At 42.8% G+C, this 26,397-nt stretch overlaps 2 protein-coding genes across 2 annotated transcripts in view; one reads left to right on the forward strand and one right to left on the reverse strand.

Annotated features, from left to right (window-relative positions):
- The window catches only part of GTF2F2 (general transcription factor IIF subunit 2), a 233,466-nt gene that overhangs the window by 87,286 nt on the left and 119,783 nt on the right, over window positions 1-26,397 (forward strand). The gene's annotated exons all lie outside the window — the stretch shown is intronic.
- KCTD4 (potassium channel tetramerization domain containing 4) lies at window positions 1,435-2,846 on the reverse strand. Its single transcript, XM_040425434.1, has one exon. It carries the CDS (start codon window positions 2,732-2,734, stop codon window positions 1,961-1,963), a length of 774 nt encoding a protein of 257 aa, XP_040281368.1. The 5' UTR covers window positions 2,735-2,846; the 3' UTR covers window positions 1,435-1,960.

The raw sequence follows: 26,397 nt of genomic DNA on the forward strand, positions 1-26,397 counted from the left end.
CAACCGTTTTTCGGGTCCGCATCCGAGCCGCAGTTTTTGCGGCTCGGGTGCGCACCCATTCACTTCAATGGGGCCGCAAAAGATGTGGACAGCTCTCCGTGTGCTGTCCGTATCCGTTGCTCCGTTCCGTTCCCCCGCAAAAAAAAAAAATAGCATGTCCTCTAGTATTCCTACTAGTTTGCAATAAATGTACAACTGGGTGCTACCAGTCACTGTTACCTGCAGCAGACTTTGCTGGGACAGGCCCCCAACTGGTAACACCCAGTTGGACCTGTACTGCAGACTGCTCGGAATTCATCTAAAAACTTCAAGTAGGAATAATAGAGGAATAATAGAGGAAAGACGCAAAATAGTCATTGGATGTTCCTGACTGCAGGACAATGCAAGAAGCTACTAAAAACTATCAGGAGAGGTGAAAGGTCCATTCTATACTAACCAATAGCAGCTTCTCGGTATTCAGACCCACCGAGAAAAGTACCCTACCTATGGAGTTAAAGACTGTGCCATTCATGAGAACTGATTTGCAGAACCTGATTTTGAGTGGAGTTGGACTTTAACACCGGCGAGACCATAATAAATGAGTAACTACCCTATCACTAGCAGGGGGTCGTGCTGTTGGATTGCCTTGTGTGCTTTTTCTAACCTTTCTCCATTATAAAACCCCTTTTCCTTCCATTGACTGTCTCTGTCACAAACTAGTAAGTAGCTGAATACAGTAGGTCATATATATACGTTGATATGATCATTTTAGGGTGACACCCGTTACTGCATTATAGTAACCAATATTTGACTGTTTACACACATCCATTAAATAGTACAAAACCTGGCATCGAGTCTACTACAGTATAATACAAAAAGAAAAACCTTACAAATGTTAATGATATTTTATCCATATGCTTGAAATAGTGCAAAATGTAGCCAGCAACTTGTTAAACTTGCGTAAGGTGGTGCTCCGCTGGTCCATCCAGGTTACCCGCTCCTCAGCTGATGGGCAGCTGCACTATGCCATGATGTAGGTTGGTTTAAGCACAGAAGATGACAGAGCAGTGGGCCCTTTAAATCCAGACATAATTCACTAGGATAAGTTTTGCTACTCCCCATAATGGGGCTTAAATGTTTTGCTCAGTACATATACAGCAAGAAGAACATCTGAGTTGGTAAAATGTTCCTCTGGTCAAGCAGTAGTTGGTTCCGATGGATCCAATCATTTTGACCATTTTAGCTGTTTTCGGTGAGATATTCTCAATGTTCACTGCATATGTGTGAGCACATTCTGCCTCGTGGTACTTCCAGCTATGCCAATGTCCTCCCACCTTTCAGTTCTACATACAGTTAACTGCTTGTACCTCTTACCTCAAGTAACCTTCTGTGAGTGGAGGGTGAACATGCAACTGAACAGTCACATTTTAGGACCCTGGAACTGCACTTGCAGAAAATGACTAGTAAAGCATCACAGCGTTCACTGTCTGGATTTTTGTGTCCCTAGAAAAGAATTGGATGTGAAAAGCAAATATCCCTTTAAGTCTAGATGTTATAGACTGTACATGGGAAGGAGACGTTGCCTTCCTCCAAATCCTGTATGTTGAATCGAAGACATTGTGCTTTGTAGACTTGATGGCCACAGAGAGAGCGGCTCTGTTTACCTCAGCCAAAGAAATAAAATGAGTACACACTGCGTTTCGGCAGGGCCGGCTGGGTGAAGAACAGAGACTTAACCCTTTCATTGGATGGTAGCCATGTTCGTGGAAGCACTAGTCTGCGCCTATAAAGCGGAGGATTTGCTGCAGCCTGTGTAAATGGGGGCATCATGTTTTAACAGAAATGGACATACCCTTGCCTCCGGTATGGGTTGGCAGCAGGTCTCCTTTGCTTGCAGGGTATGTCTTCTTATTCCAGACTGCCGCTGTGTAATGAGGCTTGCTGCATGCTTGGCTCCCTTTGTTTAGCGAGTAGGGAGTCATTACTTGATAAAATGAAGTGCATCGCTCTGCACAATCGACCCTTTCGAGCAGTCAAGGCTTGTCAGGAGTCTGAAGCCACACTTGAGTGCCATCATGATGGCTTCAAACTTGAGAGTTTCTAAGGTGCAAACAAAGGTATTGTCTTCCTTCAGCACAAGCCGGGTCCCGTTTTCTGACTTGATGAAATATTTAAACTGGATAACATTGGAAGAAATGCAGAACTCCTCAGGAAAGCCGTCCAGTCTGCTTTTAGAAACCAGGACAATGCGCGCTTTCATTTTGGATATAAAGTCGGGGGCATTGCAGAAGATCCTCAGCCCCTGAGACCGGTCATGGTTATCTGTGATTTCTAGAAAAGTGGTTTCTCTGGCCGCCTGCTTCTCCTTCTCCCACCTTGCTTTTACGGCTTCGCTCAGTGCTTTGAGCTTGAAGAAATCCGCTTCCTGCGCCAAAAGGTGGTTTTCTTGGAAGCCCTCTGGTAGTAAGAGTTCTCCATTCCGGAGAAAGTTTAGAACATGCCTAAAGAGGAGCCCATCCCTGTCGATGAAGTAGTGTCCATCCGCATCAATGGGGCAGAAAATCCTCCTGTTCACCACACCTTCGAGATAAGAGTCCGGGAACTTGGATAAGGTCTGCCTTTGTGTGATGTACAGATATCCCCCAACATTAAGGGTAACCAGAGCCGTCTTGCAGTTTGTGCTTTGCTCTCCGTCTTCTGAACTGTTGCATTTGTCGTCGCTCTCCTTCTCCCTTCTGTTGATTCTGCGTTCCATTCTGAGCAACTGTGTGTTACGTTCGCTATCTGGCCTTGCTCTTGTTTGGTTTTAAAGCAAAATGATAAAAAAAAAAGAGTGGTATTCAGATCTGCCACGATGATGGAATGAAAACACCGCCAGCATTGCATGAGCTGTCAGCTCGGTTTTGCAGTAGGTGGCGTATGAGCTATGCAAACAGCAAGATATCAGCAACACAGCTGGGAAAAAAAGACATTTGCATTTAACCGTGAAAGGGCTTTGCTCTCTGGACTCTTCTCCACCCTGCTGGGCTGAACTTGTTTCATGTATGTGTCCCAGAGCCGTTATACCTCGTACTAATTAATGGCAGGCTGTACAGTATGTATGGTGGCTTAAAAGGGGCCGTTTTTCAGTTTGCTATGATATGTTTATTATGCTATTTGATTATTCTGTATAGTGGTTTTTTATTCAGTTCTTAGGCTGACAAGTATGAGCTCTTCTGAAAAGATCCTATGTACAGAAACAGGACAAATCCATCACAGGGCATGGCCTATGAAAATTGTAGATTCGCACTGAAGGCATCAAAACTATGAATTAACACATGTGGAATTATATACATAACAAACAAGTGTGAAACAACTGAAAATATGTCATATTCTAGGTTCTTCAAAGTAGCCACCTTTTGCTTTGATTACTGCTTTGCACACTCTTGGCATTCTCTTGATGAGCTTCAAGAGGTAGTTCCCTGAAATGGTTTTCACTTCACAGGTGTGCCCTGTCAGGTTTAATAAGTGGGATTTCTTGCCTTATAAATGGGGTTGGGACCATCAGTTGCGTTGAGGACAAGTCAGGTGGATACACAGCTGATAGTCCTACTGAATAGACTGTTAGAATTTGTATTATGGCAAGAAAAAAGCAGCTAAGTAAAGAAAAACGAGTGGCCATCATTACTTTAAGAAATGAAGGTCAGTCAGTCAGCCGAAAAATTGGGAAAACTTTTGAAAGTAAGGGCTATTTGACCATGAAGGAGAGTGATGGGGTGCTGCGCCAGATGACATGGCCTCCACAGTCACCGGACCTGAACCCAATCGAGATGGTTTGGGGTGAGCTGGACCGCAGAGTGAAGGCAAAAGTGCCAACAAGTGCTAAGCATCTCTGGGAACTCCTTCAAGACTGTTGGAAGACCATTTCAGGGGACTACCTCTTGAAGCTCATCAAGAGAATGCCAAGAGTGTGCAAAGCAGTAATCAAAGCAAAAGGTGGCTACCTTGAAGAACCTAGAATTTGACATATTTTCAGTTGTTTCACACTTGTTTGTTATGTATATAATTCCACATGTGTTAATTCATAGTTTTGATGCCTTCATAGTCATGAAATTAAAGAAAACTCTTTGAATGAGAAGGTGTGTCCAAACTTTTGGTCTGTACTGTATATATATGTGTATTATGCATAGTACCTACAAATATAGGTAAAAAATTGAGGACAAGATATAAGATCTGAGGGGTTCAAATTCATGACACCTCCACCAGCCAGCTGTGGCACTCAGTGAGCACTTGGGCCTCTTCCTAGGCCAGTAGTGTCACATTCATAGGTCACATTGCCTAGGTGCAGCTCAGTCCCATTCAAGTGAATGGGGCTGAGCTGTAATACCAAGCACAGCCACTATACGATGTACAGCGCTGTGCTTGGTGAGCTGACTGGTAGGGGTGTTGGACTCCTACCGATCTAATATTGATTATCTATCCTGAGGATAGGCCATTAATTTAAAAAATAGTCTTATCTCACATGTGGCACCATGTGTCCTCCATAGTAGTCAGACACTAAAATACCACAAGGTATAGATGCCTCTGGGTTGTTGCAGGTTAGTAGAGAAGAACAGTGCATCGTACTTCAGTCACCAGAAATGGAACTGTTACATAGTTCATGTTAATTCCTAGGCTACTTTCACACTTGCGTTGCTCGATTCCAGCCTGCCGGATCCGGCAATCTGAATGCAAACGGAACCATTTGTAGACTGATCCGGATGCGGTTCCATCTCACAAATGCATTGCAATACCGTATCTGTCTCTCCAGTGTCACCTGGAAAAACGGATCCGGTATTTATTTATTTTTTACATTTTTAAAGGTCTGCGCATGTGCAGACCGGAAGACCGGAACCGGCACTAATACATTCCAATGGAAAAAAATGCTGGATCCGGCATTCCGGCAAGTGTTCAGGATTTTTGGCCGGAGAGAAAAATGCAGCATGCTGTAGTTTTTTTCTCCGTCCAAATACCGGAAAAGGACTGAACTGAAGACATCCTGATGCATTCTGAACGGATTGTTTTTCATTCAGAATGCATTAGGGTACTTTCACACTAGCGTTTTTCTTTTCCGGCACGGAGTTCCGTCCTAGGGGCTCAATGACTGAAAAGAACTGATCAGTTTTATCCCCATGCATTTTGAATGGAGAGTAATCCGTTCAGGATGTCTTCAGTTCAGTCTTTTTGACTTTTTAGGACGGAGATGATACCGCAGTATGCTACGGTTTTATCTCTGTCCAAAATTACGGAACACTTGCCATTTGAAATGTATTAGTGCCGGATCTGTCCTACTGGGCTGTGCATGCGCAGACCTTTAAAAATGTGAAAAAAAAATTGAAACGGATCCGTTTGTCCATATGACAAACGGACAGACAATGCATTTGTGATACTGATCCGCATCTGCTGTCCGTTTGCATGCAGATTGCCGGATCCGGCAGGCAGTTCTGGCGACTGAACTGCTTGCCGGATCACTCTGCCGCAAGTGTGAAAGTAGCCTTAGGATAAAACTCATTTTTTTTCCAGTATTGAGCCCCTAGGACGGAACTCAATACCGGAAAACTTTGACGCAAGTGTGAAAGTACCCTTAGCTGCAGTGTCCATCACATCCAAACTATAATGCTGCCATGCTGATCCAGAGTAAGGGTAAAAACCCAATGAGGCAGATACCAATAACCCCATACCAGCGGAAAAAATTCCATCCGTGTAAATCCCTGGATCAACATCCTTCAGAAGTCTAGTAACCATCCAGGCCCCTCTTGAACATTTCTTGATAGGTGACATTTGTGTTGGGATAATGTGAATCGTTTTAGCGTAGAAGGCACATAAACTGGATTTACGTTTCGTGCAGTAGGTGAGTTTGGAGCCGTCTCTGCTCTTTTTGGAATGACGATTGCGCAGGAGAATGTATAAAGTTGCATTTCTTTTCCGTTCCTCTCGTTCAGGTGATTGGCAGAGAAGGAGTTATCAGAGGCTTCTGATGTATTCCTTAGTGGAAGATGAAAGCCAACGCTTAGTAAAAGCTTGCAGTTAAATAACAGGTTTCTCGTAGAAACAAGCAGTCACAGGTTTCGCAGCAATTAAGGCAAGCCATTTGTATATGTATATTTTTTGATAAATGTAAATTCTGACTCATTCTTCTTAAGCGGTCCAAAGTAAAAGGCGTACTTGTATGGTCATCGACGTGGTAGATATTTGTCCTTAAATGTGAGATGGAAGTTTAATGCTTCGCAGACGAGTTCAGTGTCAGTTACCACGGCAACCAACAGCATTGCCGTTGTTCATTTGCTGGTAATGGTCCTTTGTGCACCCACAGTCCATTTGTCCATGTTCTTATATTTTAATTCCTGGCTTCCCGGTGAAATGCTGGCAGTAGATGCTTCACCGTCACCTGGGTCAGAGAACTTAGTACGACGAGAGCAGCGAGTACATGGTTTCCTTTAAGTGGATGGATCGGCTGAAGCATTGGTCTCATTTCAGATGGTCCTATAAAGTAGATTTGTCACCCGTAGCAACCAACCCAGTGCAATTTAGAAGATGAATGCATATACTTAGTATAATTATAATTTATAACTGTTCAACTATAAAGCATTTAGTATTGATTGTGGCAAATCAGCCCAGCAGTGTATAGATGGGTGAAGGCTGATGGACCTTTTTTAGGTATTAGATACATTATTGCTATGTGCTGTCATCTCTGATAATTTATCTGTACTGGTTTTGATGTCATCCAGTTATAACATTACAGATTTAATGAGGTATTTCTCCCGTCGTCCTATTTTTTAGTATGAAGCACTTAATGTTCTCCTGTGTCACACCAGCTCTTGCTGCAGTACTCATTACTTGCAGTACTCATTACTGGTTAATCCATTCATCGTCCTCTACTCCAGCTGCCAGATCGCCTTAAAGGGGTTTTCTAAGATTGTAAAGAAAACAGTTTGAGAGCAAAAGGCATTAAATAACAAGAGAACCCATACTCATGTGTTAGACCCCCCGATGCTCCAGCACCACCTCTCCAGTCATCTCCTCAACTCTTGGTTTAGTCGTCCTGCCATCTGGCCAAACTTTTTGGACTCATTCATCTGGTTGGTAAATTTGTTGTAATGACTAGTTTAAAGTGGTTGTGCCAAGTTTTGAAGTTATCCCCTATGCAGTGGGGGGCTCTACTCTATCTCCAAGAATGAGAATGAGTGGAATAGCAGGACCCATGCCTAACCTGTCCCTTCATCAGATCGGGGAAACAGGACCACTGTCCTCTGGATCGGCGAGGTGGCCTAGTTATCCATAACTTCAAAACTTGGCACAAACTCTTTAACACACGTAGGGCTTACCAAATTTTCTCACTAGCACTTTTATGTACTGTACATAGCCTTCAACACTACAAGCAAGCCTAATATTCAAAGAAAACGCTTTAATATTTGGAATACAGGGTAGACTGTACATTGCTGTGTCTTTTTAAGTTAATTCGGTCTTGTACTAATAACATTATTTTAGAAAACTCAATATCATATGGATGTGGATTTATCAGAAATCCTGCACTCCAGAATTGTGGTTTAAAAAGTCGCAAAATTGGGCTTTGGGACTTATTTGCACAAAATGTATTCAAAATTTAGTTTTGTCAATAATGGGTACGTAAATGGGCATGGTTGGCCTGTCAATCTGGTTTAAAGGGCATCTGTTGGCAGATTTGTACCTATTAAACGAGCTGACCTATTGCATGTGTACTTGGCAGCTGAAGGCATCTGTGTTGGCCCAATGTTCTTATGTTTCCATAAAGCCTCATGCACACGTCCGTGGAACGCGGTCCGTGTGATACCGGCCTGGATTTCTTCGGAGTGCAGGAGCGCACAGCGTCATTCGTTGCTATGACGCCATGCGCTCCCTGCTGCCGCCGCAGTACGGTAATACACTGGTATGATCTAGTGGTGTTGTATCTTATCTACCCCTAACCATAGTTTAAGGGGTTATCCCATGATTAATGTAAATTTAAATTCATACATCATATAGTGCATGACAGTGATAAAGACGCCCTAAATTAGGGCATTTTAGATACACTCTGGTGTTCCAGATCAATGTACCCCCCCAGGGGTTAATATCCACGCGTGGCTGAGAGACTAGACGCTGACACAGAAGTTGGTCAAAGCAATCTCTAACTTTTATTACATGGGATAAGTCGTATATACATCTTCAGAAGAGGGCAGTCCTCTCTGAGGCTAAAACATTGTTTCATTGGTCAAAAAGGAAGAAGAGATAAGAGAGAGGAGATAATACACCTGCATCTGCGCACTGGGCCCTACTTTGGAATGTGAACTAATGTAAACATCTGGTTACCATCGCCATTTTGTAATGGCTTCTATTCTAACAATAATACTGCATACGTCATATGTGACACTTCAAAGAGGTGCTTCTCTATAGGCAGTGAATAATATATATATCAAGCCATATGATTGGCTTACGCATTTCCACCACACTCTATGGGACACCTGTAGAAAGATGAGAAATCAGACACTTCTCACAGCACAGCACTTTGCCCCCCCCCCCCCCTCTCTTCTACAGTCTTGAAACAAAGAGAGGGGTGGGAGGGAGGCACTTGGAAAAGAAAAAGTTAACTCATTACAGTCCTAGAGATACAAAATATAGAATAAAATTCACACATCTTTAACCCTTTCATGACCAAAGGTCATTGATGCCCCAGTGTCCAGGTCAAAATTTACAAATCTGACATGCGTCACTTTAAGTGGTAATAGCTTTGGAACACTTTTACTTATCCACGCCATTCTGAGATTGTTTTCTCGTGACACATTGTACTTCATGACAGTCATAAATTTGAGTCAATATATATCACCTTTATTTATGAAAAAATCCCAAATTTACCAAAAATAAATAAAAATTAGCAATTTTCTAAATTTCCATTTCTCTGCTTCTAAAACAGAAAGTGATACCTCATAAAATATTTATTACATAACATTCCCCATATGTCTACTTTATGTTGGCATCATTTTGGAAATGTTATTTTATTTTTTTAGGACGTTACAAGGCTTAGAAGTTTAGAAGCAATTCTTAAAATTCTTAAGAAAATTTCCAAAACCCACTTTTTAAGGACTAGTTCAGGTCTGAAGTCACTTTGTGGGGCCTATATAGTAGATACCCCCATAAATGACCCCATTGTAGAAACTAGACCCCTCAAGTTACTTAAAACCAATTTTACAAACGTTATTAACCCTTTAGGTGTTCCACAAGAATTAAAGGAAAATGGAGAGGAAATTTCTAAATTTCACTTTTTTAGCAGATTTTCTATTTTATTACATTTTTTTCTTTAACACATTAAGAATTAACAGCCAAACAAAACTCAATATTTATTACTCTGATTCTGCGGTTTACAGAAACACCCAACATGTGGTCGTAAACTGATGTAAGGGCGCACGGCAGGGCGCAGAAGGAAAGGAACACCGTATGGTTTTTGGAAGGCAGATTTTGCTGGATTGGTTTTCTGAACGCCATATGTTTTTTATTTTTCTACCGATCGTCTTGTGCAGGGGCTCATTTTTTGAAGAAAGAGTTGAGGTTTTTATTGGTACCATTTTTGGGTACATAGGATTTTTTGATCATTCATTATTACACTTTATGGGACAAGGTGGCCAAAAAATTGGCTGTTTTGGAACCTTTTTTTTTTTTTTTTTTTTTTTACAGCGTTCATCTGAGGGGTTAGGTCATGTGACAGTTTTATAGAGCAGATCGTTACAGACGTGGCAATACCTAATATGTATACTTTTTCTTATTTATTTAAGTTTTACACAATAATAGCATTTCTGAAACCAAAAAAATGATGTTTTAGTGTCTCTATAGTCTGAGAGCCATAGCTTTTTTATTTTTTGGGCGATTGTCTTAAATATGGGCTTTTTTTGCGGGATGAGGTAACTGTTTGGTACTATTTTGGGGTATATACGCCTTTTTTGATCGCTTGCTGTTGCACTTTTTGTGATGTAAGGTGACAAAAATGGCTTATTTTTTTACACCGTTTTTATTTTTTATGGTGTTTATTGGATGGGGTTGATGATGTGATATATTTATAGAGATGGTCGCTACGGACGCGGTGACACCTAATATGTGTGGTTTTTGTTAGTTTTTTTTTTTTTTTTTATAGGAAAAGGATTTTTTTTTTTTACATTTTTATTTATTTATTTTTACTTTTATTATTTTCAATTTTTTTTTTATCAGTTCCCTCTTGGATCTTGAAGATCCAGTGGGGCTGATGGTTGTACTATACTTTGCAATGCTTTTGCATTGCAAAGTATAATACAATCAGATGCCTGTAGGTGGCAGCATCGGACGCCTATGCCATGGCAACCGGACGCCTTTGCAAAGCGTCCGGTTGCCATGGCAACCATCGGGCGCTGCGATCGCAGCAGCCCTGATGGTTGAGAGAGAGGCAGCCCCCTCCCTCTATTAACCCCATGGATGCCGCTACTGCGGCATCTATGCGGTTACAGCAGTGTCAGCATAGAGCTGACACACGCTGCTGATGGCGGCGGCTCAGGAATGGAGACGCCGCCATCACTCACAGAAGGGGGACCGCATCGGGGGCAGCATTTTACTTATAACAGATCGGGGCAGGAGGGGGCGGACGCATCGGGGGCAGGGGGCAGCATTTTACTTATTACAGATGGCGGCAGGAGGGGGCGGACGCATCGGGGGCAGGGCGCAGCATTTTATTTATTACAGATCGGGGCAGGAGGGGGCGGACGCATCGGGGGCAGGGTAAGAAGAAGGACAAGAAGGGGGCACAGATCGGGGGCTTCAGGACACATTACCGATTTCAGGCTGTGATCTGCAGAGCGCAGATCAGAGCCTGAAACCGGCATTTTAACACTGCCGCGATCCGATTGGTTAGTCTGCACAGACTAACCAATCGGATCGATTGCCGGCAAGGGGCCACTCTGATTGGCCCCTTGCTGGCATTACTAGACTGTATGCTGTCCATGACAGCAGCAGGGCTCGGGCAGAAGCTTTAATCCAAGCGCTTTGCAGCGCTTGGATTAAAGAGCTGGCTTGACGTCTATACACGTGATAGCTGCACGGGGTATGTGCAGCTATCACGTATATATACAGATTGCGGTCGTGAAGAGGTTAACAACAGTCTCTTCCTAACAAAGCTAGAACCAGCCCTGTACCTGACATGGATCCAGAGATCTCCTGATTCATTTCTCTGCTAGATTTATATCAAGCTGGCCGCTCACAGGATGTGTCCCTTCTGCTGCAGCTCAGGGGTGCTACTTTCTGCTACAGCTATCTTCCTATCACAGCTCAGGAGGCAGTTGAAGGAGGAAACTGAGCATGTGCGGCCATCTCAGTGAGCCAAAGAAATAATTAAAAGAACAAACAGATAATTTTTATTGAATAACTCAGCGGCCATACAGCATTTTTAATTACATGCAATTACAAAAGTATTCAGATCCAGGTGCTGGTTTGAAAACTGTAAAATATTTTTTGGTGGGACAGCCACTCTAACCAAATAAAGAGTAGTTTTCAAAATGAAAAAGCGTCAAAAATGAACTGTGAACGATATGTGGAGTTCCTAATTGAGTATTTTCTGCCATGGTATAAAAAGAAGAATCGTCCCTTCTGCAATAAAATTATTTTCTTTACAAGACCCTGCACCATCCAATGCTGCACAAAACACAACTGACTCCTTGGTTTCAAAAGGCGATAAAATCATGGTTTGGCCACCATCATCTCCTGACCTCAGTCCTATTGAGAACTTGTGGAGCATCTGTAGGCCCCTTTCAGACGAGCGAGTTTCACACACTGGACTCGTAGCATGCGTCAGCGAGAGCACTCGTCCTGACCTCCAAGCACTGACGGGGGTTGCATAGCATTATGTTGATTTACGATGCCGTATAACCCTTACAGTTCTGGACTGTGTTGTATAACACTGACCTAATGCCGTCAGTGTAATCTAATACATTCCAGATCTCTAAGGGTTGCATAGTATCATAAATCAATATAATGCTATGCGACTCCGTCAGTGCTGGGAGGTCAGGACGGGTGCTCTCGCTGATGCATGCTGTCAGTCCAATGCATGGAACTCGCTGGTGTGCTGTCCGCATTTTTTGTGGACCCATTGAAGTGAATAGGTCCGCATCCTATCTGCTAAAAAAACGGAACCGACATGGAAACAAACAACGTTCGTGTGCATCTAGCCTTATAAGGAAGATCAATGAACGGGTCGTAGTTTCCCTCAAAACTGCAGCTCTGTGAGGCAAAACTGGCATCCGCTAATGAAATTCAAGCTGGAACTATACTGTACATGGACTTACAAGTTCAATGGGTAACAGCTGTACAAGTCATCTGAAAGACGGGTTTATATATCAGCATGTAACTTGATCTGGAAATATATACTTTTCTTATATACTATGTGTTATATACTACTATATGTGTTCATTTTTGTTACATTATCTGTGGAAAAAATGTCATTATGACCCACTGAATGTTTTCAAAAACTGAATTCTGCAGAATAATTTTAGATTTTGTGTTCTTTTTAAAATATGAATAAAGCCATTATCAGTACTTCTACTAGTAACAACATCCGCATTGTAATAGAACTGCAGAGGATAAAAAAAAATCCATGCTTATACTGACTGTTTAGGGTAAAACAAGTAAAAATGGCATGTGCATAGAAAATTGGAACACCGTATAGAATGCAGTAATAAAAAAAAAATGCTCCTAAAGGTGTTCATAGCCTTTAAAGGGCACCTGTTGTGCGGTCTGCTGTTAGGGGTAACAGGTGCTGTAATCCCATTGAACGCTTTATTTACTCTTAAAGGATATGTACACCTTTTGGGGGCATTTTATCATTGCATTTTACTCATTGTAGGCTAAGATACTTTTAATTGATCTTTTATTAAAAATGTTTAGCCATGTCTGAGATACAAGGGTTAAAAGAAATCAGTCTATTTGTCAGCTGTGACTTTCTGTATGCTTTAAATCCTGTCAGCTGACAGCTCATGTAGAGCTCTTACTTCTGATCTCCTGACCAAATAAACACTTATTTAAATGGAACCTGTCGCATTCGACATGGAATTGAAGGCAGCATGTTATAGAGCAGGAGGAGCTGAGCAAATTGATATATTGTTTTGTGCGAAAAGGTTCAGCAAAACTATTAATTTACTGAGGATGGTGATACAGTTGAATTTCTTGAGGGCACCTGAAGTTGTTGGCCAGGTGAATAAGTACCTGATGCTCCTAGTATTAATTATTGATAAGAGCATCAGATCGTTATGTGCTTGTCCAGCGGCCATGAGGAGGGCTCGGATGGCCCCTGTTCATTGGCCCACTGGAAAGTTTCCCTGTAGGGTATATGGCCTGTATCAGAAAGGTGGGGGTCTGATACCATTACCTCCTCAGATCAGCTGAAGGCTATTTCACTGTGTAGTTTCCGCTGCCAACAAACGCCAGCTCAACTCCCATTCACTTGAGTGGGAGTTGAGCAGCAGTAACCTTGAATAGCCATAACACAGTGGAAGGCCATTGATCACAGGGATGTGGGGTATTGGACCCCACCATTCTGCTATTGATCATTCTGAAGGATAGGCTATCATCTGTGTACTGGAAAAACCCTTAAAGCTATCAAAGAACACACAAATATTAAGGTTTCCCTTACTATTTACCGTCAGAATAGATTAGTATGCTAAGCTGCTCCAACCATTCAATATTATGTCTAGAAGTCCTACCAGAATCTCGTACAAAATTGATTATAGAAAATGCATCAGGATCATCTTGGCCCCTTCAAAATTGGAAGCCATAACACTTGTGTGGACACAGCCTAAGGGTCCATTCACACGTCCGTAGAATGGGTCCGGATCCGTTCTGCAACGTTGCGGAATGAATCCGGACCCATTCATTCTCTATGGGGCTATCACAGTGTGCTGTTCGCATCCGCGTTTCCGAAGCGCAGCCCCGATCCTCCGGTCCGCGTCTCGCGAAAAAATTTATAAATAAATAGGACATGTTCTATTCTTGTCCGCAATTGTGGACAAGAATAGGCAGTTCTATGGGGGTGTCGGCCGGGTGTATTGCGGATCCGCAATACACTATGGACGTGTGAATGGACCCTTAAGACCTCTTTACACTGCCGGATGCTCGCGCAGATTATCGATAACGAGCATTCGTACGAACACTCGTTAGCGATAATCTGCCAGTGTAAATGTGCTATCAATTACCCACTGAATAAGTGAAGCACTCGTTCACTGGGTAATAGAACCATTCGTGTGGACACCTAAATCATCGTCTGCTGCTGGCAAACAGTTTATTCTGTATGGGGACCAATGATGGCTTTAGCGATTGAGCAATGTAAGGGGGTCTTTAAACAAATGCAAGGTAATATGATTCACGCCTACTCTAATGAATATTGACTGACCCATCAAATCGGCGCTTGTGATTTTCCTTTTTTGGGCATATTTCCATTAGTCTTGTTCAAGAACTAAATGGAGAAATTACATTAATTGGGTTCTTTCAGCTTTTTATAGAACAATTCTTTAACCCCTGGCAATCAACTGTTATTGCCGGGGAAGCCTTATCCAGTCACTAATTTCTCCTTTATTGGTGCCTCTAGGGGAAATGTAGCCTTAGATGCAAACCGTATCTATTTTCACTGCTCCAGACTGTGGTGCAGTAAGCTGCAGAGGAACTTTCTAGGTTTGATACTCATGGCTGCCAGAGGGGATGGGGAACTTACTGTGAGCTATATTTACAGCTTACAGAGGGGGAAGGAGGCTGACTGGTGGTAATGTGGAGCAGGGTGAGTGAAAGACATACAGTTTGTTGATTGCTTGAATGGGGGGATTTCTAGGCAGAAAACCGAAATGGGTCATATGACAATGTCTAGGAGCCCACGCACAATTGCCCATACCAGTGGTACTTACGGGAAGGAAAGATCTAAAAGTTGTTTCTTAGAGGGTGAAAACAATGCCAAGTATTTTGAAATAACAGTTATGGAGCAGTATATCGCTCTATTTAAATAAAAGGCATGACATATTGCAGAGACAATCTTGTGCCAGCTTGGTGAAGCATGATAATTAAATACAGTCTTCCCTCTATTGTTCGCACATAATACCGCAGCATTGTGTGTGTGCTGTGAATCGGCAAAACAAGAGTCTAGTCCTGTGCCCCACAGAAAGCCATTCCGCAGAGCGTGGTGCGGTAATATGATTTTGTATATCTCTTCATAAAATGTTAATGGGGTTCTCTTATGGTGCTTTTCTGAGCGCTGAAATGCAGTTGTGCCTGATAGCAGCAGCAATCATTTCTCTCTACTAAAGAGGGGACTTAAATAAGAAATACTTGATTTAGTCATTATTTTTCTTTAGGCTGCAGACAGTTTAACCTCTTACAGTACTTCACAAACATGATGATGGAGATTAATGACTCTTGCAGTATTGGATCATGTATGTAGCAAGTGCTGATGTCATTGACATGTTATGACAGCTGTGAATTACCATGTAGTTAGCATGTAATCTTCGTCAATCCACCAGCCACATATCATTTCTGATACGCTACTTCAGAGAAGGAATCATTTTTTTGGCAACTAAAATAAAACTGCACTTCTGTTTGAATTGCCACGAGCCACACAAGAAAGGCAATGGGAGATTAGGGAGGTTAACAAGTGGCTCAAGAACTGGTGTAGGAAGGAGGGGTTTGGGTTTCTGGAGAACTGGGCCGACTTCTCTGGGCTCTATCGTAGGGATGGGCTGCACCTCAATGGGGAAGGGGCAGCTGTGTTGGGGGAGAAGATGGCTAGAAGGTTGGAGGAGTGTTTAACCCCTTCACAACCGCAATTCGTCTTTATACGTGATAGCTGCACATACCCCATGCAGCTACCACGTGTATAGACGTCATGGCAGCTCTTTAATCTGCGCTTGGATTAAAGCTTCTGCCCCTGCCCTGGTGCTGTCACGGACAGCATATAGTCTAGTAATGCCGGCAAGGGACCAATCAGAGTGGTCCCTTGCCGGCAATCGATCCGATTGGTTAGTCTGTGCAGACTAACCAATCGGATCGCGGCAGTGTTAAAATGCCGGTTTCAGGCTCTGATCTGCGCTCTGCAGATCAGAGCCTGAAATCAGGTAATGTGTCCTGAAGCCCGCCGATCTGTGCCCCCTTCCTGTGCGCCTCCAACCCCCCACCACCACCGTGAGCCCTGCCTCTGCCATCGGTCCCCGCCCCCCCATCCATGTATCCTGCCCCTGATGCGGTCCGCCCCCAATACATTCATCCTGCCCCGATCTGTTCTTTCTGAATGCTGCCCCCGATGCGGTCCCCCTGCTGTGTGTGATGGCGGCGGCTCCATTCCTGAGCCGCCGCCATCAGCAGTGAGTGTCAGCTCTATGCTGACACTCTGCTGTAACCCCATAGATACCGCGGCATCCATGGGGTTAATAGAGAGAGGGGGCTGCCTCTCTCAACCATCGGGGCTGCTGCGCTGCGATTGCAGCGCCCGATGGTTTCCATGGCAACTGGACGCTTTGCAAAGGCATCCGGTGTTGCCACCTACAGGAAATCTGGTAGTATTATACTTTGCAATGCAAGAGCATTGCAAAGTATAGTACAACCATCAGCCCCACTGGATCTTCAAGATCCAAGAGGGAACTGATAAAAAAAAAAATGAAAATAATAAAAGTAAAAATAAAAAAATGTAAATAAAAAAAAAAATGGGCTTTTCCTATAAAATTTAAAAACAAAGCCTCTGTTCCTCTCCACTTCCTATTCTCAGTGCGCTAGAAATGGCTTGGGCTGCCCACTCAGCCATTCCCTGATTCAGGCGGGTCACTGCTACAGCCAGTGATTTACTAAGTGGGCGGTCCAAGCTATTTCCAGCATGTCAAGCCCAAGAACAGAAAGTAGAGACGAACAGGTTTCGGCAAGGAGAGCACGGTTTGTTTTTACCCTACTCTGACTCTGTTTTTAATTAAAATTCTGTCCCAGGACTACCCCTTTAAATCGGATTTATTTTAATTTTTTTTATTTTTATTGCTTTTTAAAGCAATGAAATTTTTCTCCAAGTTTTGTAGAACTGACATTGACAGATGCAAAATTGATGTGATAAGTGAGCAAAGGCTTTTAAAAATGGCTTCCTTCTTTCGACTGTATATTATTAAATATTTAACATCTGTATTAGGGCTCATTCAGATGACCGTATGTTTGCGTCCACATCTGTCCCACAATTTTGTGGAGCGGATGCAGACCCATTTACTTCAAAGGGGCCGCAAAAGCTGCGGACAGCACACCATGTGCTGTCCATATCCGTACTTCCTTTCCGTGACCCTGTGAAAAAGATATAACATGTCCTTCTTGTCTGCAATTGTGGGAAAGAATAGGTATTGCTTTCATAGGGCTGGCCCTTCCAGAACACACACGGCTGGTAGCGTGTGTGCGAACCGCAGAAACGGATACGGTCATCTGAATGAGCTCTGTGTCATCTTCACAGGGTCTTTACTTCTCATCCACCTATGTTCTATTCTAAACCCATTAAGTGAAACATTTCCATCCGTAGTTTCACAAGTCCAGGCAGTCTGAAAAATCTGATGCTGTATTGCACTATATAAGCATGTTTACTTACCGTTTATATTTAAAGTGGTATTACGGCCAATTGTCCTAGCGCTTGGATATGGCGTAACATTCTGATCGGTGGAAATGTGACATCCAGGGAATTTGTAGCACAGCCCAATTGAAGTGAATTAAGGGCCCTTTACCTGGGCCGAGAATCCGCCAGATAATCACTAATCTGGCGGTGTAAAGGTGCCGCCGATTACCTGATGATCGAGTAAGATGCTAGTTCGTCGGGTAATTGGATAGTTTGTGTAGGGACATAAATTATCGTTTGCTGGCAGCAGATCGTGCAGTGTAAACAGCCTCTGCTGCCGTCAAACAATGAGTCAGTATGGGGTATTATCAATTGCTCCTTCCCATACTGTGGAGGAGATCGGTCCTTTGTTTTCCTTGAATAAATACATGCTGCAGGGCAGATGGGCATAGACTGTGGTCTGGAAGCTATGATAAGGTTTGGAGGGTCAGCGCAGAGCATCTTTTGTAATGAGGATGTAACATAGTATAAGAGGCCGAAAAAAGACATTTGTCCATCCAGTTCGGCCTGTTATCCTGCAAGTTGATCCAGAGGAAGGCAAAAAAAAAAAAAAACTGAGGTAGAAGCCAATTTCCCCCACTTTAGGGGAATAAAAAATTCCTTCCCGACTCCAATCAGGCAATCAGAATAACTCCCTGGATCAACGACCCCTCTCTAGTAGCTATAGCCTGTAATATTATTACACTCCAGAAACACATCCAGGCCCCTCTTGAATTCCTTTATTGTACTCACCATCACCTCCTCCTCAGGCAGAGAGTTCCATAGTCTCACTGCTCTTACCGTAAAGAATCCTTTTCTATGTTAGTGAACAAACCTTCTTTCCTCCAGACGCAGAGGATGTCACTTCGTCACAGTCCTGGGGATAAATAGATGATGGGAGAGATCTCTGTACTGACCTCTGATATATTTATACATAGTATGGCTGTAAAGCCATTCCCCCTAAGCATGAATCCATGATAGCTTGTAAAATGGCTCTTTAACCACCTCCGGACCGCTGTACGCACAGACGCGTCCTGGAGGTGGTTGATTCATTCCTCCTGGACGCGCCGGCGCGTCCTCTCGCGAGACGCGAGATTTCCTGTGAACGCACGCAGGCGCGCGCGCTCACAGGAACGGAAGGTAAGAGAGTTGATCTCCAGCCTGCCAGCGGCGATCGTTCGCTGGCAGGCTGGAGATGTGTTTTTTTTAACCCCTAACAGGTATATTAGACACTGTTTTGATAACAGCGTCTAATATACCGGCTACCTGGTCCTCTGGTGGTCCCCTTTGTTTGGATCGACCACCAGAGGACACAGGTAGCTCAGTAAAGTAGCACCAAGCACCACTACACTACACTACACCCCCCCCCCCAATCACTTATTAACCCCTTATTAGCCCCTGATCACCCCTGATCACCCCATATAGACTCCCTGATCACCCCCCTGTCATTGATCACCCCCCTGTCATTGATCACCCCCCTGTAAAGCTCCATTCAGATGTCCGCATGATTTTTACGGATGCACTGATAGATGGATCGGATCCGCAAAACGCATCCGGACGTCTGAATGAAGCCTTACAGGGGCATGATCAATGACTGTGGTTATCACCCCATATAGACTCCCTGATCACCCCCCTGTCATTGATTACACCCCTGTCATTGATCAACCCCCTGTAAAGCTCCATTCAGATGTCCGCATGATTTTTACGGATGCACTGATAGATGGATCGGATCCGCAAAACGCATCCGGACGTCTGAATGAAGCCTTACAGGGGCGTGATCAAGGACTGTGGTGATCACCCCATATAGACTCCCTGATCACCCCCCTGTCATTGATCACCCCCCTGTAAAGCTCCATTCAGATGTCCGCATGATTTTTACGGATGCACTGATAGATGGATCGGATCCGCAAAACGCATCCGGACGTCTGAATGAAGCCTTACAGGGGCGTGATCAATGACTGTGGTTATCACCCCATATAGACTCCCTGATCACCCCCCTGTCATTGATTACACCCCTGTCATTGATCAACCCCCTGTAAAGCTCCATTCAGATGTCCGCATGATTTTTACGGATGCACTGATAGATGGATCGGATCCGCAAAACGCATCCGGACGTCTGAATGAAGCCTTACAGGGGCATGATCAATGACTGTGGTTATCACCCCATATAGACTCCCTGATCACCCCCCCTGTCATTGATCACCCCCCCTGTCATTGATCACCCCCCCTGTCATTGATCACCCCTCTGTAAGGCTCCATTCAGACATTTTTTTGGCCCAAGTTAGCGGAATTTTTTTTTTTTTTTCTTACAAAGTCTCATATTCCACTAACTTGTGTCAAAAAATAAAATCTCACATGAACTCACCATACCCCTCACGGAATCCAAATGCGTAAAATTTTTTAGACATTTATATTCCAGACTTCTTCTCACGCTTTAGGGCCCCTAGAATGCCAGGGCAGTATAAATACCCCACATGTGACCCCATTTCGGAAAGAAGACACCCCCAGGTATTCCGTGAGGGGCATATTGAGTCCATGAAAGATTGAAATTTTTGTCCCAAGTTAGCGGAACGGGAGACTTTGTGAGAAAAAAATTAAAAATATCAATTTCCGCTAACTTGTGCCAAAAAAAAAAAATTTCTATGAACTCGCCATGCCCCTCATTGAATACCTTGGGGTGTCTTCTTTCCAAAATGGGGTCACATGTGGGGTATTTATACTGCCCTGGCATTCTAGGGGCCCCAAAGCGTGAGAAGAAGTCTGGTATCCAAATGTCTAAAAATGCCCTCCTAAAAGGAATTTGGGCACCTTTGCGCATCTAGGCTGCAAAAAAGTGTCACACATCTGGTATCGCCGTACTCAGGAGAAGGTGGGGAATGTGTTTTGGGGTGTCATTTTACATATACCCATGCTGGGTGAGAGAAATATCTTGGTCAAATGCCAACTTTGTATAAAAAAAATGGGAAAAGTTGTCTTTTGTCAAGATATTTCTCTCACCCAGCAAGGGTATATGTAAAATGACACCCCAAAACACATTCCCCACCTTCTCCTGAGTACGGAGATACCAGATGTGTGACACTTTTTTGCAGCCTAGGTGGGCAAAGGGGCCCATATTCCAAAGAGCACCTTTCGGATTTCACAGGTCATTTTTTACAGAATTTGATTTCAAACTCCTTACCACACATTTGGGCCCCTAGAATGCCAGGGCAGTATAACCACCCCACAAGTGACCCCATTTTGGAAAGAAGAGACCCCAAGGTATTCGCTGATGGGCATAGTGAGTTCATAGAAGTTTTTATTTTTTGTCACAAGTTAGTGGAATATGAGACTTTGTAAGAAAAAAAAAAAATCATCATTTTCCACTAACTTGTGACAAAAAATAAAAAGTTCTATGAACTCACTATGCCCATCAGCGAATACCTTAGGGTGTGTACTTTCCGAAATGGGGTCATTTGTGGGGTGTTTGTACTGTCAGGCCATTGTAGAACCTCAGGAAACATGACAGGTGCTCAGAAAGTCAGATCTGCTTCAAAAAGCGGAAATTCACATTTTTGTACCATAGTTTGTAAACGCTATAACTTTTACCCAAACCATTTTTTTTTTTACCCAAACATTTTTTTTTTTATCAAAGACATGTAGAACAATAAATTTAGAGCAAAATTTCTATATGGATGTCGTTTTTTTTGCAAAATTTTACAACTGAAAGTGAAAAATGTCATTTTTTTGCAAAAAAATCTTTAAATTTCGATTAATAACAAAAAAAGTAAAAATGTCAGCAGCAATGAAATACCACCAAATGAAAGCTCTATTAGTGAGAAGAAAAGGAGGTAAAATTCATTTGGGTGGTAAGTTGCATGACCGAGCAATAAACGGTGAAAGTAGTGTAGGTCAGAAGTGTAAAAAGTGGCCTGGTCTTTCAGGGTGTTTAAGCACTGGGGGCTGAGGTGGTTAAAGGGTTGTCTATTATTTTATATTGAAGAGCTATCCCTATGACAGGCCAACAATTTCTAATTAGGGGTCCAACACTCCCCACTCCCACCATTCGGTGGTACTGGACTAACTCTGGCTCTGGGACTACATCACCATCCATTGTGTAGTGGACAGAGCTGGTTACTGCGGTGCATCTACAATTGAAGTGAAGAGGAGCAGTGCTACATTAACCAGCTCTGTGCACCACGCAATGGACAGAGCTGTGTATTTCATTGCCTACTTCTGGTGCAGGAGCTGAGGGGAAATGCCGAGCCTGGGAAAAGATCGTTTTTTTTAGTAGTTTATTCCGCATTTTCAAGTTAAATGCTATTAAAGTGCTGCTGGGACTTCTAGAGAGGGCCTGTAAGTCCTACCCCACCAACCCCCTTTCCGCCCAGACAGGGTGACTGATACTCACTCCTATAAGATAAGTCACTTTTTGTGTGTAGCGGACACAGGACTCAGGAGCAGCTAGGTGGCATTTAAATGGCTTTTCTACCTGCAAAGACTAGAAGACTGAGCTAAGGTTTTATTTAGGTCTTATGGAGACTTGTACGTGTACATCCTAATCTTGAGGACTTACCAAGAAGATATGGTGAGATATTGAATACTGCACACCAGCATGTGACACTACCTGAGAGACTGGATTGGAAAATATCCCATTATTTCTGGTTTCTCCCTTAGCTTTCCGGTCGAGGCGAGACATTGCTCAGCTTTTGGGATGTACTTGGTAAATGTCTGCCCAGCGATTCAGTTGCTCACCTGCCTGGAAAGATGATGTCCACCAGAGCCTTCTGTAGTATGCTAGAGCAGTCATGATCTCACCTGATGTGCTCAGCCTGTGCCTGTATATCCAGCAAAACTAACAAGTGAGCTACAGAGAAAAGGAAACGTCATCCTGCTGTGACGCTCTAGAGACCATTGTGAAAATGGCAGGATTATTATTTTTTTTATGTGGATAGTCAAAAAAAAAAAGGAAGGCATTTTTGTTTTCAAATGTTTATTGTAAAAACCTGATTTAAATATATTATTTTCTGATTATACATTCCCTTTAGTTGTGAAATGCAAGGTCTTATTTTTTTTGTGTGGTGCTTTAACTGTTGGGGATTTCAGAATCCATGTTGTGATTTTTAGCTTTTAATTTTGTTTTATGTTATCTGCTTTCTATGATATAATTATTTCCAGCCTGGCAGTAATTATCCAGAGCAGAGAAAGCTGCGACAAAGGAGCTCAGATCTGTAATAAATGGATATGTTAGAATTTTGTGCAGTTCAATTGCTAGGCTCTTCAGGAAAAAGTCATAATTTATGAGCCCTCCCCTGACAGATAAGTCCAGGTTTCTCTAACGTTTTTCATGTTAGTGAATTGCTCCCAGAAAAATGACTATCTAACATGTTTTAGGACCTCTGTGATGGCTAACCTCCGGCACTCCAGCTGTGGTGAAACTACAACTCCCAAGATGCACACTTGCTTCGCTGTTCTCAGAACTCCATAGAAGTGAATGGAGCATACTGGGAGTCGTAGTTTCACCACAGCTGGAGTGCCGGAGGTTAGCCATCACTCTTTTAGGCCTATTGCACACGACCGTATGGCTTTTTCAGTGTTTTGCGATCCGTTTTTCACGGATCCGTTGTTCCGTTTTTTGTTTCCGTTGTTTCTGTTCAGTTTTTCTGTTCCGTTTTTCCGTATGGCATATACAGTATACAGTAATTACATAGATAAAATTGGCCTTGGCATTACATTTTCAATAGATGGTTCAGCAAAAAACGGAACGGAAACGGAAGACATACGGATGCATTTCCGTATGTGTTCCGTTTTTTTGCGGACTCATTGACTTGAATGGAGCCACGGACTGTGATTTGCGGGCAATAATAGGACATGTTCTATGTTAAAACGGAACGGAAAAACGGAAATACGGAAACGGAATGCATACGGAGTACATTCCGTTTTTTTTCAGAACCATTGAAATGAATGGTTCCGTATACGGACCGTATACGTAACGCAAAAAACGTCCAGTAAACGGGGAAAAAAAACGTCCGTGTGCAATAGGCCTTAAGCTGGTTTTTGTTGCTGTGACCAATTCCCTACAGGTTGAAAGAAATTTACATGTGGTAAAGGGAATCTATGGCCAAGTTTTATGTTGCCTTATCAGCATTAAAGGGGTTATCCAGGGAATGAAAATGATGACCTATCCCCAGGAGAGGTCAACATTATCGCATCAGCAGGGGTCCAAGTCCCAGCACCCTCGTAAATCAGCTGTATAAGGGATCCGCTGTATTTACCAGAGCTCCCAGCAGCTTTCCAAGGACAGCGCCATACATCGCATAGTGGCAGTGCTTGTTATTGCAGCGCAGCCCCATTGACTTGAATGGTGCCGAGCTGCAACTAGGCCTTGTGACCAATGTACGTTGATGTCCTTGCCCTAGGAAGAGGCTGCAACGCTCAAGGCCTCTTTTAACAGATGATCGATGGGGATCCTGGATGTCACATCCATGATATGGATGACCTATCCTGAGGGTAACTCATAAATAAATTTTCCTGGTTAACTCCTTTAACCTTACTCCATCACTCACCTTGCTCTGCAGCTGCTTTAACAATGGTTTTAAGAAAAAGACTGAGTTAAGACAAGAAAGTAACCAAGCAATTTAATAAGGGTCACAGGGACATTTGAAATTGACGGGGTTATGCCTTGATTGATGTAAAAAATTTAAATCAGACATCATATAGTACATGACAATAAGTTCTAGCAAAGCTAGACCAGCCCTGTACAGCAGGTGGATGCAGAGATCTCCACAATCACTGCTCCAATTGCTTTGCTAGATTATCTTAAGCATGGCAGCTTAGGGATGTGTCCTTTCTACTGCAGTTCTCTTCCTTTAAGTGCCACAGCTTCTAACAAGATATGGCTGATGGCAGTTTAATTTAAGCAGGTTTGACAAGCTCAGTGAGACGGACAAAAAAATACGGAAAATAACAAACAGCAGATGGCGCTATACAGATACATTTATTGAATAACTCAGTGGCTATGCTAAATTCTTAATTACAAAAGTATTCAGATCCAGTTGCTGCTTTAAAAAATGTAGAATAGGCTTTGTGACACAACCTCTTTAAAGGCTATGCAGGTGCAGATTTTCTTTTTGATGATTGCATTTTATTTATTAAAAATATATATTTTTTTTCATTTGGTCTTTGTTAAAAAAAAAATTATTAGTTTTTGTCCTACAGGTCTAAGTTTCAGCCTGTCTGCAGAGTATCTTTCAGTTTCGCACTGAGCCGTCTGGTTGCTGCTCTCAATCTGTAATTCTCATCTCTGAACTCCTAACAGCTCATAAATGCTCATTTAAGCCATATTCTTATTAGTTTGGCAAACCCTATTGGGATCATTTATCAAACTGGTATAATGTAGAACTGGCTTAGTTGCCCATAGCAACCAATCAGATTCCACCTTTCATTTTCCAAAGGAGCTGTCAAGAATGAAAGGAGGAATCTGGTTGCTATGGACAACGAAGCCATTTCTACTTTACACTAGTTTTATAAATGTCACCATATATGTAGCAGCACTCTGTCTGCTCCATGTGCAACGACACATGTAAAACTGGAAACATGAATTACACTTAAATGCATAACAGCTATACTTACTATAGATGAAAATTAGAAGCTCATTGCACACATTTTTTATTTAAATTGTTGGGCCCATCTACCAACGACAAAGTGGCTTCTGCAGATGAGAACCTAACACTATCAGAATTTCCTTTTCCTTGGTCTAAGCCTACAAAATTCAGGGCACTGTAGGATCCAGATATAATATTCTTTATTTAAAAGCCTTGGGACAGGAGTGCACGGTCCAAACTTAGACAGCCACTCCCCCCTATTGTACAATGCAAAAAAAATGAGGTCAGCACCTCCAAACCGTATGAAATTAAATGCATGTGCATGCTACCATGGCTGACATACAAAAGCAAACACTACATGTATCAGCACCCTGCTTCATGCACAAATATTGGAAACATGAATTATACTAAATTGCATCACTGCCATACTTACCCTACATGAAAATTTTAAGCTGTTGGCGCACATTTTTGATCAGAATTGTGTCTGGCTCATCTACCAAAGAAAAGATGGCTTCTGCAGATAGGAGCTTAACACTATATCAAAATTACCTACAAAATGCGGGGCAGTGTAGGACCCAACTATAGTATACTCCTATTTAAAGTTTTTTTGTTTTTTTGAGAATTTTATACTGATGACCTATCCTCTGGGGTTCAGTCTGAATTTGAAACTAAGATACTCTGCAGATAGGCTGAAACTTTACCCTGTAGGACAAAAACTGTTAAAAGTTGTTAAGAACAATTGAAAAGTATATTTTTTTTATCTGAAAATGAGTATCTTGCAATAATAAACCAAATTGCCCCTGAAGGTGTCCATAACCTCTGTGTCTAGGGAGCAATCATCAGGTTAAATAAAATGGCTGCTGTCCTATTGGTACACTCAAAACCTGTCACTTCTGAATTCTGAGCCAAAGATCTGCCTCATTATCTTCTTTTACTTGTTAGGGATTATAAATCCTGAATATAGATAAGATCTTCAACTGAATCTCTGGGAATAGAGTTCATGAGGAGACATGAGTATGGACATGACAGGGCAGACTATGGTAATATGGGGCTGTGGTAATGGAAACTGCATACAAGTACTGCTGCTCATTATCCACACCCCCACCTCCTCTGTACTTCATGTCTCGTCATGAACTCCATTCCCTCTTATCAGCTGTATTCAGGATCACCCTGACAAGCAGAGCAGAGAGGCGGATGAGGCAGCTCTTT

Source organism: Bufo bufo, chromosome 3 (assembly GCF_905171765.1).
Source record: "Bufo bufo chromosome 3, aBufBuf1.1, whole genome shotgun sequence".
NCBI classification, from domain to species: domain Eukaryota; kingdom Metazoa; phylum Chordata; class Amphibia; order Anura; family Bufonidae; genus Bufo; species Bufo bufo.